Source organism: Dasypus novemcinctus, chromosome 16, assembly GCF_030445035.2.
Source record: "Dasypus novemcinctus isolate mDasNov1 chromosome 16, mDasNov1.1.hap2, whole genome shotgun sequence".
NCBI classification, from domain to species: domain Eukaryota; kingdom Metazoa; phylum Chordata; class Mammalia; order Cingulata; family Dasypodidae; genus Dasypus; species Dasypus novemcinctus.
Window position 1 is genome coordinate 39,287,542 of NC_080688.1, and position 13,936 is coordinate 39,301,477.

A 13,936-nucleotide genomic window follows, 5' to 3' on the forward strand; every position below is an offset into this window, starting at 1 on the left:
GATGGGCTGGAAGAGAACTAGCAGATGTTTTCAGGCTCCAGAAGGGGGACTGTTTGTGTTCAGCCTCGGCCCCTTCTGTCTCTGTTTCAAAGTTGTGGCTCAAGCGCAGGGACAGAAGCCTGGCCTGTGAGGGAGGATAGGGGGGCAGGTAATGGTTGTGCTCTCATTCCACTCCCTCCTTTCATTTTCCACTTGTTCCTCAGCACCATCCAAAAGAAGTGGGTGAAGGGAGAGAAAGCATTTTTAAGGCTTTGGGGGAGGCAGAGGGCATTCAAGCAGGGTGAAGCAGTTTACCCCAAGCCCTGCCTTACTGGATTTTATTCATGTAGATCCAGCTGTAGAGAAACCTTTCACTCTGTAGCTTATCTAAGTTTTAGAGGAAATGCATTCTGCCTTATTCCTGGTATGGCATGGAGGTGTACCCTGCAGTTTGTGGTTTCGAATGTGAATCATTAGTTTCCAGGAAGAGTTTGGGATAATCCAACATTCTTTCTGTGATGGTCTCCCTTCTGTTGTACTCCCCTTTCTCTAACAACTTTGTGATCTTATTTTAGAGGGAGTTGGTTGCTTGACACATTGAGTTTTGGAATGAAATCAATATGGCCCCAAAGGCTACCTCAGATGGCTTGGTAGACTCTAGCCAAATCAAGTTCTTATTGCTTTGCTCTTAGGGGTTTTAATAACCCTTTTAAATTGTTCTTGCCAACTGCAGCCCTGGATTTATGTTTTATATTAAAATACCATAATGTAATCCAGATTTTTCTAAATACAATGCCGTATTCTTCTACTAGAGTTTTCTTTCTTATAGGTGTAAATAAAAGCCTAGATAGACCAGAAAGGAGAATTATCTCTATGTGTTTAAGATTGAGATTTGTATTTAGTTTAGCTCTTCATATACATCCACAGAATACAACGTGCTTGGTTAATGTGATTATTTGCGGGAGGGGTGTGGGGGGAAGGATATTCTTCCCTTTTCTTCTCTCTCCTCTCCCTACTCCCTTTCTTTTCCTCCACCCCTCTCTCTTCTCTTTCTTCTCTCCCATTCCTGCCTTCCTCTCTTCTTTTTTCTCCCCTTCTCTTCCTTTTCCTTTTTCTCTTCCTCTTTTTCCTCTTCTCCCTGTTTCTCCTCCCCTTTGTTTACTGGTGCAGTTTGTAGCCAGCAACGAGTTAGCCCTTAGAACAGAGGCTGGTGGGTATGAACATGGAAACACATGGTTCTACCATGACTGTGGGAAAAGGCCTGTGGAAGCATAGCTGTCCCCAAAGCTCAAAGCCATGGGCCTGAGGCAGAGCCCAGAACTGGCCCCATTAGAGTTCGGTATAGCCTTGGGTTGTGCTGATACTTCTTTCCTTAGGAAACTCCTACGAATAGGTTGACAGTGAGAGATTTACCTACTTCTTGTTAGCATGTTTTCGTGGATCAGACAAACTGGTTGACGGGGAGTGGTCCTAGGAAAGGTCTCTGGTGTGGGGAGCTCCTGGGAGAGTCCTCCAAAGAGGAGAGCAAAGGCCACAGGGGTGCAGTGGTAGGGGTGAGGCGATCTGAAGACAAGTTCTGTGTGGTTTTTGATTTGGATTGGCCCTGCACTCTGTAATAATATTATTTGTCTAGCAGAACATTGGAGTTGTTTGTTGGAAGGAGGCTTAGGATTTTATGTCTATTTAGTTTACCTTATGTACAGTTATCCAGGGAAGTGGGTTGAGTGTTATGAGTGATGGCTTTGTGGCTTTGACTGAAGAAGGTACCAACTTCCTTTTCCAATGGAAGGAAATGCTTCAAAATCATGGATAATAAAAGCATCCTTTAAATGATAAGGAGCTCTGTATAACTTTTTACATGTTGTCTATATAGTGTCACCTCACTCTCTGAGCTATTTATTGAAGGAAAAGAGGATGACACTACTCATAGGGATGTTGCAAGATTTAGCAAGGTAATGTATATCCACTACCTGTACAGGGCTGGACCCTAGTAGACTTTCAGTAGTTGCTCATTCTTTCATTCAACAAATATCTCTTTGGCATGTGTCATGGGATGCGACTATACTTGATGCTAGAAGACATTGGAGAACACAACAGAGAATCTCCCTCTTCCCAGGATCGTGGTTTATCTTTTTCTTTTTTAATACTCCTTGGAAGTAATAGTGTCTTAAAGCTGAAACAAGGAAGAGTAGATGGGAAGAAGTAAATACGCCAGAAGCAACAAAGGACCTGGGCCAAGAACAAAAAGCAGAATTTTTTAAAAACTTAAATCTTCTAGTATGTCCAAGGGTAACAGAGGGACTGCCAATATTGGGACTTAGGTTTGAGATTTGGTAGCTTTCAACTGATAGATGGGTTGAAATGAGAGGAGTGATGTCAGATACAGTAATTTTCACTTGTTCAAAAATGTGCATGCTTTTAAGCTTGGGTCTTTGTTTTCACCCCCAGAGTGTAACTGCAACTCTGTGGCTCCCTGGACAGCAACCCTGGCTCTCACTGGCCCTCTTGGCCAGTGTTGCTGCCACCCACGTGATGCTGGGCGGAGCTGCAGCCAGCGTGCACCCAACTTCCACAGTCATGCCCCCAGATCCCCTGGGGGGGCTCCTTATTCTTCCTCCTTCAGTTTCTTTTAGGGCAGAAATAGCCGAAAGAGCCCAAGAACATTTCCTTAGAAATCTGCTTCTGTCTAAGGACTTGGTCTCTGCAGACAGGCCTGGGGGGGGTGGGGCCATGAAAGCTCACAGTAAGTGCCTGAATCTGCAGGCTGCTTGGCGTTATTATGTACGTTTCTTATCTCTTTTATTTCATTTCTTAGGGGAGAGGGAAGCACCTCATTCTATGTCAATAATTCTCTAGCCCCTCTTCTGGATTTATAGCTCCTTGAGGTCAGACAATATGTACTTGTCACATTTCCCTCTACCTGACCCCTGCCCACAATGCCGTGAGCACCGTAGGTCTTCAGTAAATGTCTGCTGAGTGCTTGAATGTGAAATAGGAGGTGGAAAGGTGGTAAGTTCTCTGGGTCTGCCACTAACCGGCCTCTCTCTAAAGAAAACACTGTCCCATTGGAATCCCAGGTGATTTGTAGACGGGAAAGCTGAGTTCCCTTCCATCTGCAAAGTTTGTGATTTTGATGACAGCTCAGGCAAACTCTGCCTTTATCATTATTACTAGAATGTACTTTCAGAGGAACCAACCGCACTCGAGGCTGGGCTTAGTGCCAGGGGTTCAGCGCTCCAAGGCTTAGCGATACTAAGGACACATGCAAAAGATCACGGGCATTGGCACTTTACCCTGTGAAGCTTTTCTTTCCCAAGGTCCTAACTAGAGTCGCGTTTTTAAGACCTTGCAAACAAGATTGGGTTTTTTTGGTTTGTTTTTATTTTACTTTTTAATTAAAAAAAATTTTTTTACTGCGTACACAATATAAATTTGGGAGTCAGAAATATGAATCCACTGATCCCCATGAATGCAGTATGGGTCAGTGCAACCATTTCCACGCTCACCTCTCCCCAGAAGCAGTGCAAATGTGAGTCATGCTTAGTAGCTCCAGCCCTATAGGAGCTTGACTGCATAGGGACGGGTGGGAGCCTGACCCAACGGGAAGGAAAGCAGGAAAGGGAACGGAGAGGCAAAGGTGATGAAGAGAGCTCGAGGTGGGGGCAGAGGAAACTGGGACTGTTTTCCCGTCACTCCCAACCCTGCCTGCATAACTTCTTCCGTGGTTATTTAACTACACTAGACCTTGAGGAACATAGGTATGGAGAGAGGTGGACAGGGGAAAATGGGGGACAGGTGTAGGTCAGTCTGGCCTGGAAGAGTTTGCACTTGCTCCCCAGTGGGGGTGTGGAATTAAAGGGACCCCTTCAATGAGCTGGCTGCTCCCGTTAGCTGTGCTCCCAATCCCTCTCCCAGGAGTGCCAACTGCTGTAAGCAAGAAGCACCCCAAAGCCCTGGCGTCTCCGTGGGCCAGGACCCGAGCCAGTCTTGCTGAATAGGAAATGAACAACAGCACTAAAGCCTAGCATTGAGTGCTCCTTATGTGACAGGCATGGTCCCTAGCTCTTTCATGCTTTATCTCATTTAGTCCTCATGGCAATCTTAGCAAGTCGATGCCAGAATCACCCCATTTACAGAAGGGAAAAGTGAGGCTCAGAGCAGATGAGCGATGTGCACTGGTAAGAGGAGGAGCTGGAACGTGCATCGGCATCTGCTGCTCTCGTCCAGGACGCTGCTCTGCCCCTGGACCCAGCGTCCGGAGTCTGACTAAGCTCTTTTCCTCCAGCCTGCCAGTGCTCCACCCTCGGCTCCTACCAGACGCCCTGCAGCCCAGAGACGGGGCAGTGCGAGTGCCGCCCGGGGATCGCGGGGCGGCGGTGTGACAGGTGTCTCTCAGGAACCGATGATTTCCCCCACTGCCAAGGTAGGGAAGACATCAGCGGGCCGGAGGCAACTGTGTGCGCTCAGCCTCCCCGAGCAGCCTGCAAATGCCCCCCCAGGCCCACCCCAGTCACCCCTACTTGGTTCACCTCGTCTGCCCGTCTCCTGCCCTGATTCAACCAAACATGCATATATTAGATGCAGATCTCTGCATCCTCAAGGAATCCAGAAATGATTTGTTCCTAACTCAGAAAAAAAATGTCATTCCCACGTGCTGGACCTTTGGGTTTCTTGAGCCACAGGGAAATTCTGTGTACAGCAGTGTGGCCAAGGTGACTCTTTCAGCTAAGCTGAGTATCCACCACCTCCCCTCCTCTAAGGCATCCTGGGAATTCACCTAGGCCTCCTGGTTCTGCCTCTCTCCTCTGGCCATAGGGCTTCCAGAAGGTGATAGCATCACCCAGTAGCGCAGGTGTCAGGGAAGGGGATGTGGGATGAAGTAGAGTCTATTCAGTTTGGGAAGAGAGAGCCAAGAAGGAGATGGAAACCAAACGGAGAGTATGGGCCTTTGTGAGGATTTGTTCCTCATTAAAATGAGAAATGGAGGGCCCGCCACGTTCCATGGCAGAGGGGGCACACAAGGAAGATGCCCACAAAGTCGCCCCGCCCCGCCCACCGTGTGAGGCCTCCGGTGGTGAGCAGCTCCTCAGTATTCATTTCAGACACTCTTGCTCTGTTGAGAGGTGGTGTTCGTGGAAGGCCGAACTGCACTTTCCATCAGGAGTATGGGGTTTCCTTAGACTCTTCCCTGTTCCTGATACCGCTTCCGGCCTACTGTTCAGAGCTGCCTGAAGGCAGGGCCACAGCTCTAACTTGATTTTTCACAGACTCTTACCAGCCAAAGGACCAGTCATCCTGGGATGGTGGAAGTTGTAGCCAGCAGTCAGGGGGGCTCTGCTGGCCTTGGAGGAGGCCTGAGGGTCCGCAGAAGGCGAGCATGCCCGGGCGTGGGTCTGCTAGCCCTGTGTGGAGGCCAGGAGTGGAAGGAGAGGCTGGCTGCCTGGCAGAGGAGCTGAGCAGATGCAGCAATGCTCAGTGCTAGATGGTAAGATTTGTTGGAGCTGAGCAAGAAGTGAAGGCTGGGGTATGGCCAGGCTGGAAAACAATAAAGAGCAGCAAAGTGGTTTTGAGTACTACAGAAAAACACAACGGACAGACGAAGCATCCAAAAAGCCAAAAACAAAAGCAAAAGAGAGAGAAGGAAAGTCACCCAGGGGGTAGCTCAGAGACAAAGAGGAGACAAAGACAAAAAGGCTAAGAAAGAGAATTTAAGAAAACAAGATCGTATTATGAATTCATGTAAATGACTTGAGGAACTGGACTCAAAATAGGTTTTAGCTAACCTTTTTCATTTCTAACACTGTGTAATAATAAATATTGACATGTGCTATTATCCCAATTTATTAAAGAGATTATATTAGCCATGAAATACTTTATTTTTTAAGCAGGGAAGCAAACTAATTATGTAAGAAATAATTTTAATACAGGTATAGAAAAAGGGGCTTGATAAAGATTAGCTTAGTTAACTAAAAAAATGTACTTGAGTAACATTTTTGATGGACAATTTAAAAATCTCTTGGTACAATATTGCCCTCTTCTGGACAATATTAAAGATGTTCCAAATTTTAGATTCTCCTTTGCCTAGTCTCCATCATCAGTTAGAAATGAATTTTTATGAGTAAGCAGGGAATAGAGTCGTTTGGTGACGAAAGGGGTGATTTGAGGATTAAGGATCTAAACTTTATCCAGGGTGCCTTTTTCTGAATCAAATGCAAAGTCCTTCCCACTCATCTATCAAAAAAATAGGAATGTGGATGCTCTATTTTCAAAAACAAGTAAAACTTTTAAAACTTGAAACACTAAAAACAAACAGAAAAGCAAAAAACCAACAAACACAACAACCCAGACATTTAAAACATTTCTGAATCCCATACAGGCTCCAGCAGCAACTGTGACCTGGCTGGAACCATCGATTCCAGTTTGGTAAGTAAGGATTGCAATAGTAAGTAATAAATACATGACAGAAAGTATTGCAATTCTAAAAATTATTCTGATACTTATTTAAGACTAACAGTTGGGAACTTCCTGAAATTAAAAGTAAATGAAGGAAGTGGATGTGGCTCAAGCAATTGGGATCCCGTGTACCATACAGGAGGTCCAGGGTTCAATGCCCAGGGCCTCCTGGTGAAGGCAAGCTGGTCCACGTGGTGAGCTGGCCCATATGGAGTGCTAGTGCAGTAAGATGACGCAACAAAAAGAGACACGGAGGAGAGATAATAAGAGATACAGCGGACCAGGGAGCTGAGGTGGCGCAAGAGAATGATCACCTCTCTCCCACTCTGGAAGATCTCAGGATTGGTTCCTGGAGCCGCCTAATGAGAATACAAGCAGACAAAGAAAAACACCCAGTGAATGGACACAGAGAGCAGACAAGGGAGGGAGGTGGGAGAAATAAATAAATAAATCTTAAAAAAAAAAAAGCAAATAAAAAAGATGTTTGACCAAGTTGTTTAAAGAAGGCAATTGTTCGTTTTCAAGCTGCATATGTGATTTTTAAATTTTTAAACAAAAAGAACAAGGTTTATTTAAGCTTTTTCCCTAGAGGCTGCCTCTTGCTGTGGGTTTCGCTGAGGACCCTGCCACCGTGGAACTCAGCACAGAAGTCTGATGTACATAATTAATAGACTTAAGAAAGGCAAAGGCCAGGTATACATTAAATAAAGCTGCCTCTGTACAAAATAGTTTAGTTATTATCAATACAAGCATAATGCTATGATATTTTGAATAATTTTCTAAGAGTGTTAAAAAGTATCTGTCTGCTCAGCTTTAGAGCCTGGAGATGCTCTGGGATGGACAGTCCAAGCCTTGGTGGGTTAGTGGTGAGAGATTCTGCCATTCTTATAGGGAGCTTTTAGATATTTAAGCAAGAGAGTGAATCTTACATATTACAGAAGCACAGATGAACATAATTCTTCACTGAATCTCAAGATTATCTAACATCTAATGCCCAGATATTATTCCATTTACTTTTTAAAAAATATTTATTTATGCCCCATCTCCTCATTGTTTGTGCTCATTGTCTGCTCTCTGTGTGTTGTATGCTCGTCTTCTTTTAGGAGGCACTGGGAACCTCCCATGTGGTAAGTGGGAGCCCAATTGCTTGAGACACATCTGCATCCCATACCCCATTTAAATTTTGATCTATAGACTATACTGCAGCAGAATCAGCAGATACTGACAATGTTATAAATGAGCGATTTTTAAAACTTTTCTTTTTCTAACCACAAATAAGGGCTATGTATGTAGCAAATAAATAAATGGAAAAAAAATGGAATTAGCAGACTATTGAAATCAACCCAGTACTTTACTACCCTTGGATATACTTAATTTTCTTTTCATGGCCAAAATATATTTTCAGTGACAAGCCTTTGTTCAGACACATTTCCATACGTGTCTTAGTTCCAAGATGTTAAATGTTAGTTTGATTTTCTTTTAAAGGGTTATTGCCAATGCAAGCTCCACGTTGAAGGCCCTACTTGTAGCATCTGCAAACCATTATATTGGAATCTGGCCAAAGAAAACCCCAAGGGATGTTCAGGTAAGTTTTCTTATATACCATAATTTACTGTATTGTAACTTTCTCTTAATTTTCTCTACCTCAGTCAGGAAACCCACAAAAGAAAACTATTTAATCAGTTCAATTTGTCTGAAATTCTGTATAATGTTTTGATGTTTTCTCCCACTTTTGGCAGAACGTCTGTCATTTTCAAAATCTCAGCAGAGGATTTATCTCCAACCACTCTTTCTGGTTTAACTTAATTATACTTTTATCTTATGTTGAAGCCAGGAGGAGAACTTCTAACACTGAGGTAAAAGTTGCCAAACTGACTGAGTGTCCTTACTTAGAGAATGTCGCCATGTCAGCATACCAAGAATGACTTGACACTAGAACCACCTTAGAATTCCATGATGCTGCAGCATTTTTCCCTTCAGAGTGGCCGTCAACAAGCAACTCTGCCTTGTAGGTGGATTGATTGGATCTGTCAATTTGGCTAACTCCAGAAGGCAATCCAGTTTTAGGGCTCCGTGGTACACGCTGTGATTCTGCAGAAGCATCCTGGAAAGCTTGACTGCATGTGTGGCATTGCTGGCCTGTGACGTTCCCAGAGCTGGGGGACTGTCCTGTGTATAACCCTTGCTTCAAGCCCCACTCGCTTGTCTCCACAGAATGCCAGTGCCACGTGGCGGGAACAGTGAGTGGAATCGGAGCGTGTGGGCAGGTAAGGTGGGCGGGGTTTCACACGATTGTGAGTTTCTGTGGGGCTCTGTTAGCACCGCTGTAATTGTAAGTGCACAGTAATCTTTTTGAACGTTTGGAGATCATGGCTGCCCTGCTTCCTAATGGACACTGAACCAGTTTTAGATCTTAAAAATTCAATAATTCTATAATTTTATCAAATTTCATCATCTGGCTCCTTGTTCTTCAGGGAGATGGTGACTGTGCTTGCAAGCCCTATGTCTGTGGTGATTCCTGCGACACGTGCGAAGATGGATATTTTGCCTTGGAAAAGAGCAATTACTTTGGGTGTCAAGGTAAATACTTCCGGTAGGCCCTGTTGGTAAAGCAAAGCATTGGTGAGTAAGGACTGTCGGCATAACTTTTCTTCTGAGATTATGTCTTTGTGCAGTCTCTGTGACAGGTGGGCACCGGAAAATTCTGTCCAAATACAGAGTAACTGGCCAACCATTCAGTTTTAAACTGATAATAAATTACAAATGGGGCAGCTTCCACCTTCCTTGGTATTTAATAATAAATAACATGAGTTGGGAGGAAGGGATCATGTGTTAATTCCTTAAATAGTATCAAGACAGTAAATTTTTATTGTGATAAAATACATTTAACATAAAATTTGCTTTTCTAACCATTTTTAAGGGTACAATTCTGTGGCGTTGATTATATATTGTAGATAAACAAAGTTGTACAATCATAAGCATTACCTTTTTCCAATTTTTGTAATCACTCCTAACAGACACTCCATACCCATTGAGCAATAACTCCTCCTTCCCCCCATCCCCAACTCCTGGTTACTTCTGATCTGCTTTCTGCCTCCATGAATTTGTCTAACCTAGATATTTTATATATGTGGAATCATACAATGTTTGTCCTTTTGTGTCTGGCTTATTTCACTTAGCATGATGTCTTCAAGGTTCATCCATATTGTAGTCTGTATCAGAACCTCATTCCTTTTTATGGCTGAATAATATTCCATTGCATGTCTATACTGAATTTTGTTTATCCATTTATCTGTTGATAGACACTTGGGTTGTTTCCACCTTTTGGCAAATTGTGAATAATGCTGCTATGAATATCGGAGTATGAGTATCTGTTTGAGTCTAGGTTCTCAAATTTTGGGGGCAAATACCAAGGAGTGGAATTGCTGAGTTGTATAATAGTTCCATCTTTAACTGTTTGAGGAACGAAGACTCAGAAGTTTTAAAGACATATTTTCTATTATCAAAAAAACTAATGCCAGCTCTTTAGAGATAATATCTTATTAAGTAATAAAATCGCAGGACAGTTGCCCACACCTCCAGTTCTGCTCTTTCATCTCTCCCACAGCCCCTCATTAACACACATTATTTAAAATAACACTCTGTTTCTAAATCGGACTTAGTTCCTGCTATCGACTTTGACTTGGGCAACAGTTTTCTAGCTGGCCTGCAATAGTGCACTTCCAATTTACAGCAGACTTTTGGAGAGAGACAACCACTTTAATTGGGAGCTTGCTACATGTCAAATGCCTTTCAGATATAAGAAGTGATGGGGAATGAAGGCACATCACCTAAAACACAGGGATTTTTGATGCTCATTTCTCACAGAGGGGAGGCAGAGCATTCAGCGTGGAACTGGCTTGACAGGTGACTGCTGTTTCCTGACTTGCAGGGTGCCAATGTGACGCTGGTGGAGCTCTCACCCCCATGTGCAGCAGGCCCTCTGGAGGATGCCAGTGCCGAGAGCACGTTGTGGGGAAGGCGTGCCAGCAGTGAGTCTTTGGAGAGGTCTTTTTCAAGCTTCATGCTAAGGTGGTGGAAGATGATCTTAGATATTCTTGTCTGTCCTGACAGTGGTGATGAGAGAAGCAGTTCTGAGGCTAGAGGGCCCCTAAAGCTGTGGTCCATAAAGCTATACTGTCATTTGAAATCTGGACCCTTGTCTCTGAGTCGGATTAAAACAGGATATAACTTTGCCCCTAAAACGGGTGCCACTTCATAGGTGACTTCCTGGGTCTCAGAGCGGCTGCACTTGAAAGTTTCCACGGTGACAAAATCTCAGGTGGGCAAGACTAGATCTGGAAGCGCTGAGGTGGATTCACATGCTCTGTGTGAAAGTCAGAGCACTGGGGAGCAGAGCAGATGGGACAGCTCCCTAGAGAGAGGGAATAGAGAGGGGTGGGCCACAAACACCCGGTTTCCTCATTTCAAACCAATCAGTGAAATTCGGTTTCTGTTTCTCCCTTGGTGCCTTTGGGTGAGCTTGCCCAGAGGGGCCAGGTGTGTTACACTGGAGAGGTGGGGGACAAGGAGTGCAGGTGAGAGAACTTGACAAGTGGGGAAAAAGCCCCTTGTTTCCTGTGCGAGAGGATTCAAATGAACTGTGGCGCAAGGGGGCTGAGTGGAGAGGAGATACAAAACTGGGCAGATGGCAGCTTTGCTGTCTCTTCGTCCTGCTTTATGTATTTATTTTATTTTTTAAAAGGATTTACTTTTCATCTTATTTTTTATTTTTAATTTACATCCCACTCCCCCCAGATGGTTCTCTTTGTCTGTCTGCTCATTACTTGCTCACCTTCTCCAGGAGGCACTGGGAACGGAATCTGGGACCTCCCACATGGGAGGCGAGTACCCAATGGACTGAGTCACACCCGCTCCCCCCTGCTATATTTAGCAGTTTATATATAATTGCTTGAAACCATGATCATCAATAATTTTCCCTTGGTGGAGAGAAGAAAAAAACGATTGTTTAGTATCTTGACTTTTAATAATATGCTGGAAATTCTATGAAATCTAACTTCTAAATCTCAAGTATCTTTACTTTTACTGTGTTATCAATCAACATAATCCAAATAAATTTTCTTCTAAGTAGTTAAGGTAAGTGATCCGTATTTAATATGGAGCTTCTATCCTTTCCCTCAATGTATCCATCCTTTGAAATTGAAATGTCAGAGCAACCCAGCTATTGCTATCAGCAGTCATTTCTAATTGGCTGTCACTGCTGGGCCACTAATAGAAGACATGAAGAAGAAAGCATCTGAAGACTGTTTTTTGGCAGATTCTTTCATTCTGACACTCACTACTTAGCAAAGCTCATGATGGGCCAGAGGAACTTTGTAAATAAGTTCATAAACCTGTTTTTACTCATATTCTACCTCTTTCCACCCTCATGTTGACACAGCGAACTTTCCCCCTATTAACCAGCATAATTTTTTTTCTCCTTCTAACTAGGTAAGTAATTGACTGGTTTTGGGGTTTAAATAAAGCAACCTAAAAAGAATCCAATTACCCACCCTGAGGCGAACATATTGACTTTCTATATTACTGTCACAATATCTGTGTGTGTTTATGTGCATGCATATATGTGTGTGTAGTGTGTATCTATTTCTTGAAATTTAGAACTTGTCCTTTGATTTAGTTGCAAATGGTAAACTGAAATAAAAGGATGACAAACCCATAGTATAGATACTGTAGTACATTTTCTCAAGATTGGTAAATCTTGTGTCCATTGGTACTATATCTTTCCAAGTGTTTTTATATGATGCTTCTGAGTATTTTTAGGTTTTCTTATAAGTTTAGAATATTCACATCCACTTTGTTTTCTAAATAATTTCTTAATAATAAATATAAAATAAGTTCATTGTAGAAATCTTTTAAAGTACATAATAATAAAAAGAGAAAGAAAAATCTTCATTCCACCACCCAAAGACAACTCCTATAATTACCTTGTTGCAGTTTTCTAGTCCTTTTCTGTGAATAAAAGTTGCTATTAAATACCCACTTGAGGACAGGAAATATTTTATGCCGTGTTCATTACTGTATTAGCACCTGGGGCTGGCACATAGATGTTCAAAAAATATTTGTGTAGTGAGTGAATGTGAGTGTATAAATGAATGGATACATAAATTCATAGTAAATTGCCCAATTTGACTTTGCTGAGTTGCTGGCAATAATTTAGAACATAATAGAGAATGCTCTTGCTATGGGCTGTAGTAATCATTATTTTCCCATTTTAATGCTTGGATTGAGTAGGTCATGGGTGTGTTTTATGTGAATGTTGACCTGAGTGAAAACAATGAGCAGGAGAGTCTTTCTCAGTTGTTCTTATTTAATGCACTCTGTCAGTTTGCTAGGTGTTCTTTTATCAGTAGCTATTGGGATTCAAGGATATTCAGATTTTCAACGAGCCTAATTTGCTGTATTCATACTTATTTATAAAAGACCCGAAAACAACTTCTATTTCCCGGATTTGCATCATATGAAACACGAGCTTGAAGACGGCACCACACCTTATGGAGGAGCTGTTCGGTTTGGATTTGATCCCTTGGAGTTTCCTGATTTTAGCTGGAGAGGATACGCCCAGATGACGTCAGCACAGGTATGTGGTAATATCTCAGTACAGCTTCATGGGAGAGGAGCCCATAACTTACCCACATTCTCAAAGAGAATGTTCGCCCCCAAAATGTGATCCGTCCCCAAACTGAAACCAAGATTCTTTTTCTCTGGAGTTTGATTTGGGGTTGGGGTTCCAGAGGATTCGATTTTAACTGGTAAGCATATATTATAACAATGAACTGTGAAATCTCTCTCTATATATAGATTTCATAAATTGTATAAATATATATGTATATTACAGATTTTACCGTACATTATTACTTCAATTGGTTACTAATCAAGTTAGAAAATGAAGGGAGAATTAATTAATAGTGTTTATCTCTGGAGATATTTTGCAGACATAGCAATTTTCCTGAATGAGATTTGGCTATATTATAACATGAGGGATATGTTTCCTTAAAGCCTTTTGTGGAAAATAAAAATGAATTGACTTAAATAACTCCCATAAAATTTATATTGTTCATTTTTGACCAATGTCTTTTTTTAGACTCTGAATTACTAGGTGAACCGAAGCTAAGAAAAACGATGAGTTGGGAGTAGTACTATTTAATTTTTCTTTCCCACATTTCTCCTTTCCTTTGTTCTTCTCTACTATACCCATAAATCTTGACTTTGTATTGGAATGATAAGGCAATATACATTATTTCATTACCTTTCGGACTTCTGTGATATTTATAACTAAAATTTCTGAGTGGTAATTGAATAGTTTTGTTCACAGATTTCCTCTTTGAAGTTAGTTTCTTTTTAATTTCTCAGGGCAGGAATTCAGAGTAAGAGAGATAGAGAATAACCAAGGTAGCCTGATATTTATTGTTGGCAGTCCCAGGACTATCATTGGCTATTTCAACCA

The 13,936-nt window shown here is 42.4% G+C and overlaps 1 protein-coding gene across 1 annotated transcript in view; it reads left to right on the top strand.

Moving 5' to 3' along the window:
• LAMA3 (laminin subunit alpha 3) overlaps window positions 1–13,936 on the top strand; it is a 273,948-nt gene that overhangs the window by 111,122 nt on the left and 148,890 nt on the right. The window contains exons 13-19 of the mRNA XM_058277557.1: window positions 4,265–4,402; window positions 6,356–6,402; window positions 7,918–8,017; window positions 8,647–8,699; window positions 8,907–9,012; window positions 10,364–10,463; window positions 12,913–13,069. Of these exons, the coding sequence (XP_058133540.1) occupies window positions 4,265–4,402; window positions 6,356–6,402; window positions 7,918–8,017; window positions 8,647–8,699; window positions 8,907–9,012; window positions 10,364–10,463; window positions 12,913–13,069 (701 nt within the window). The remainder of the gene's footprint in view (window positions 1–4,264; window positions 4,403–6,355; window positions 6,403–7,917; window positions 8,018–8,646; window positions 8,700–8,906; window positions 9,013–10,363; window positions 10,464–12,912; window positions 13,070–13,936) is intronic.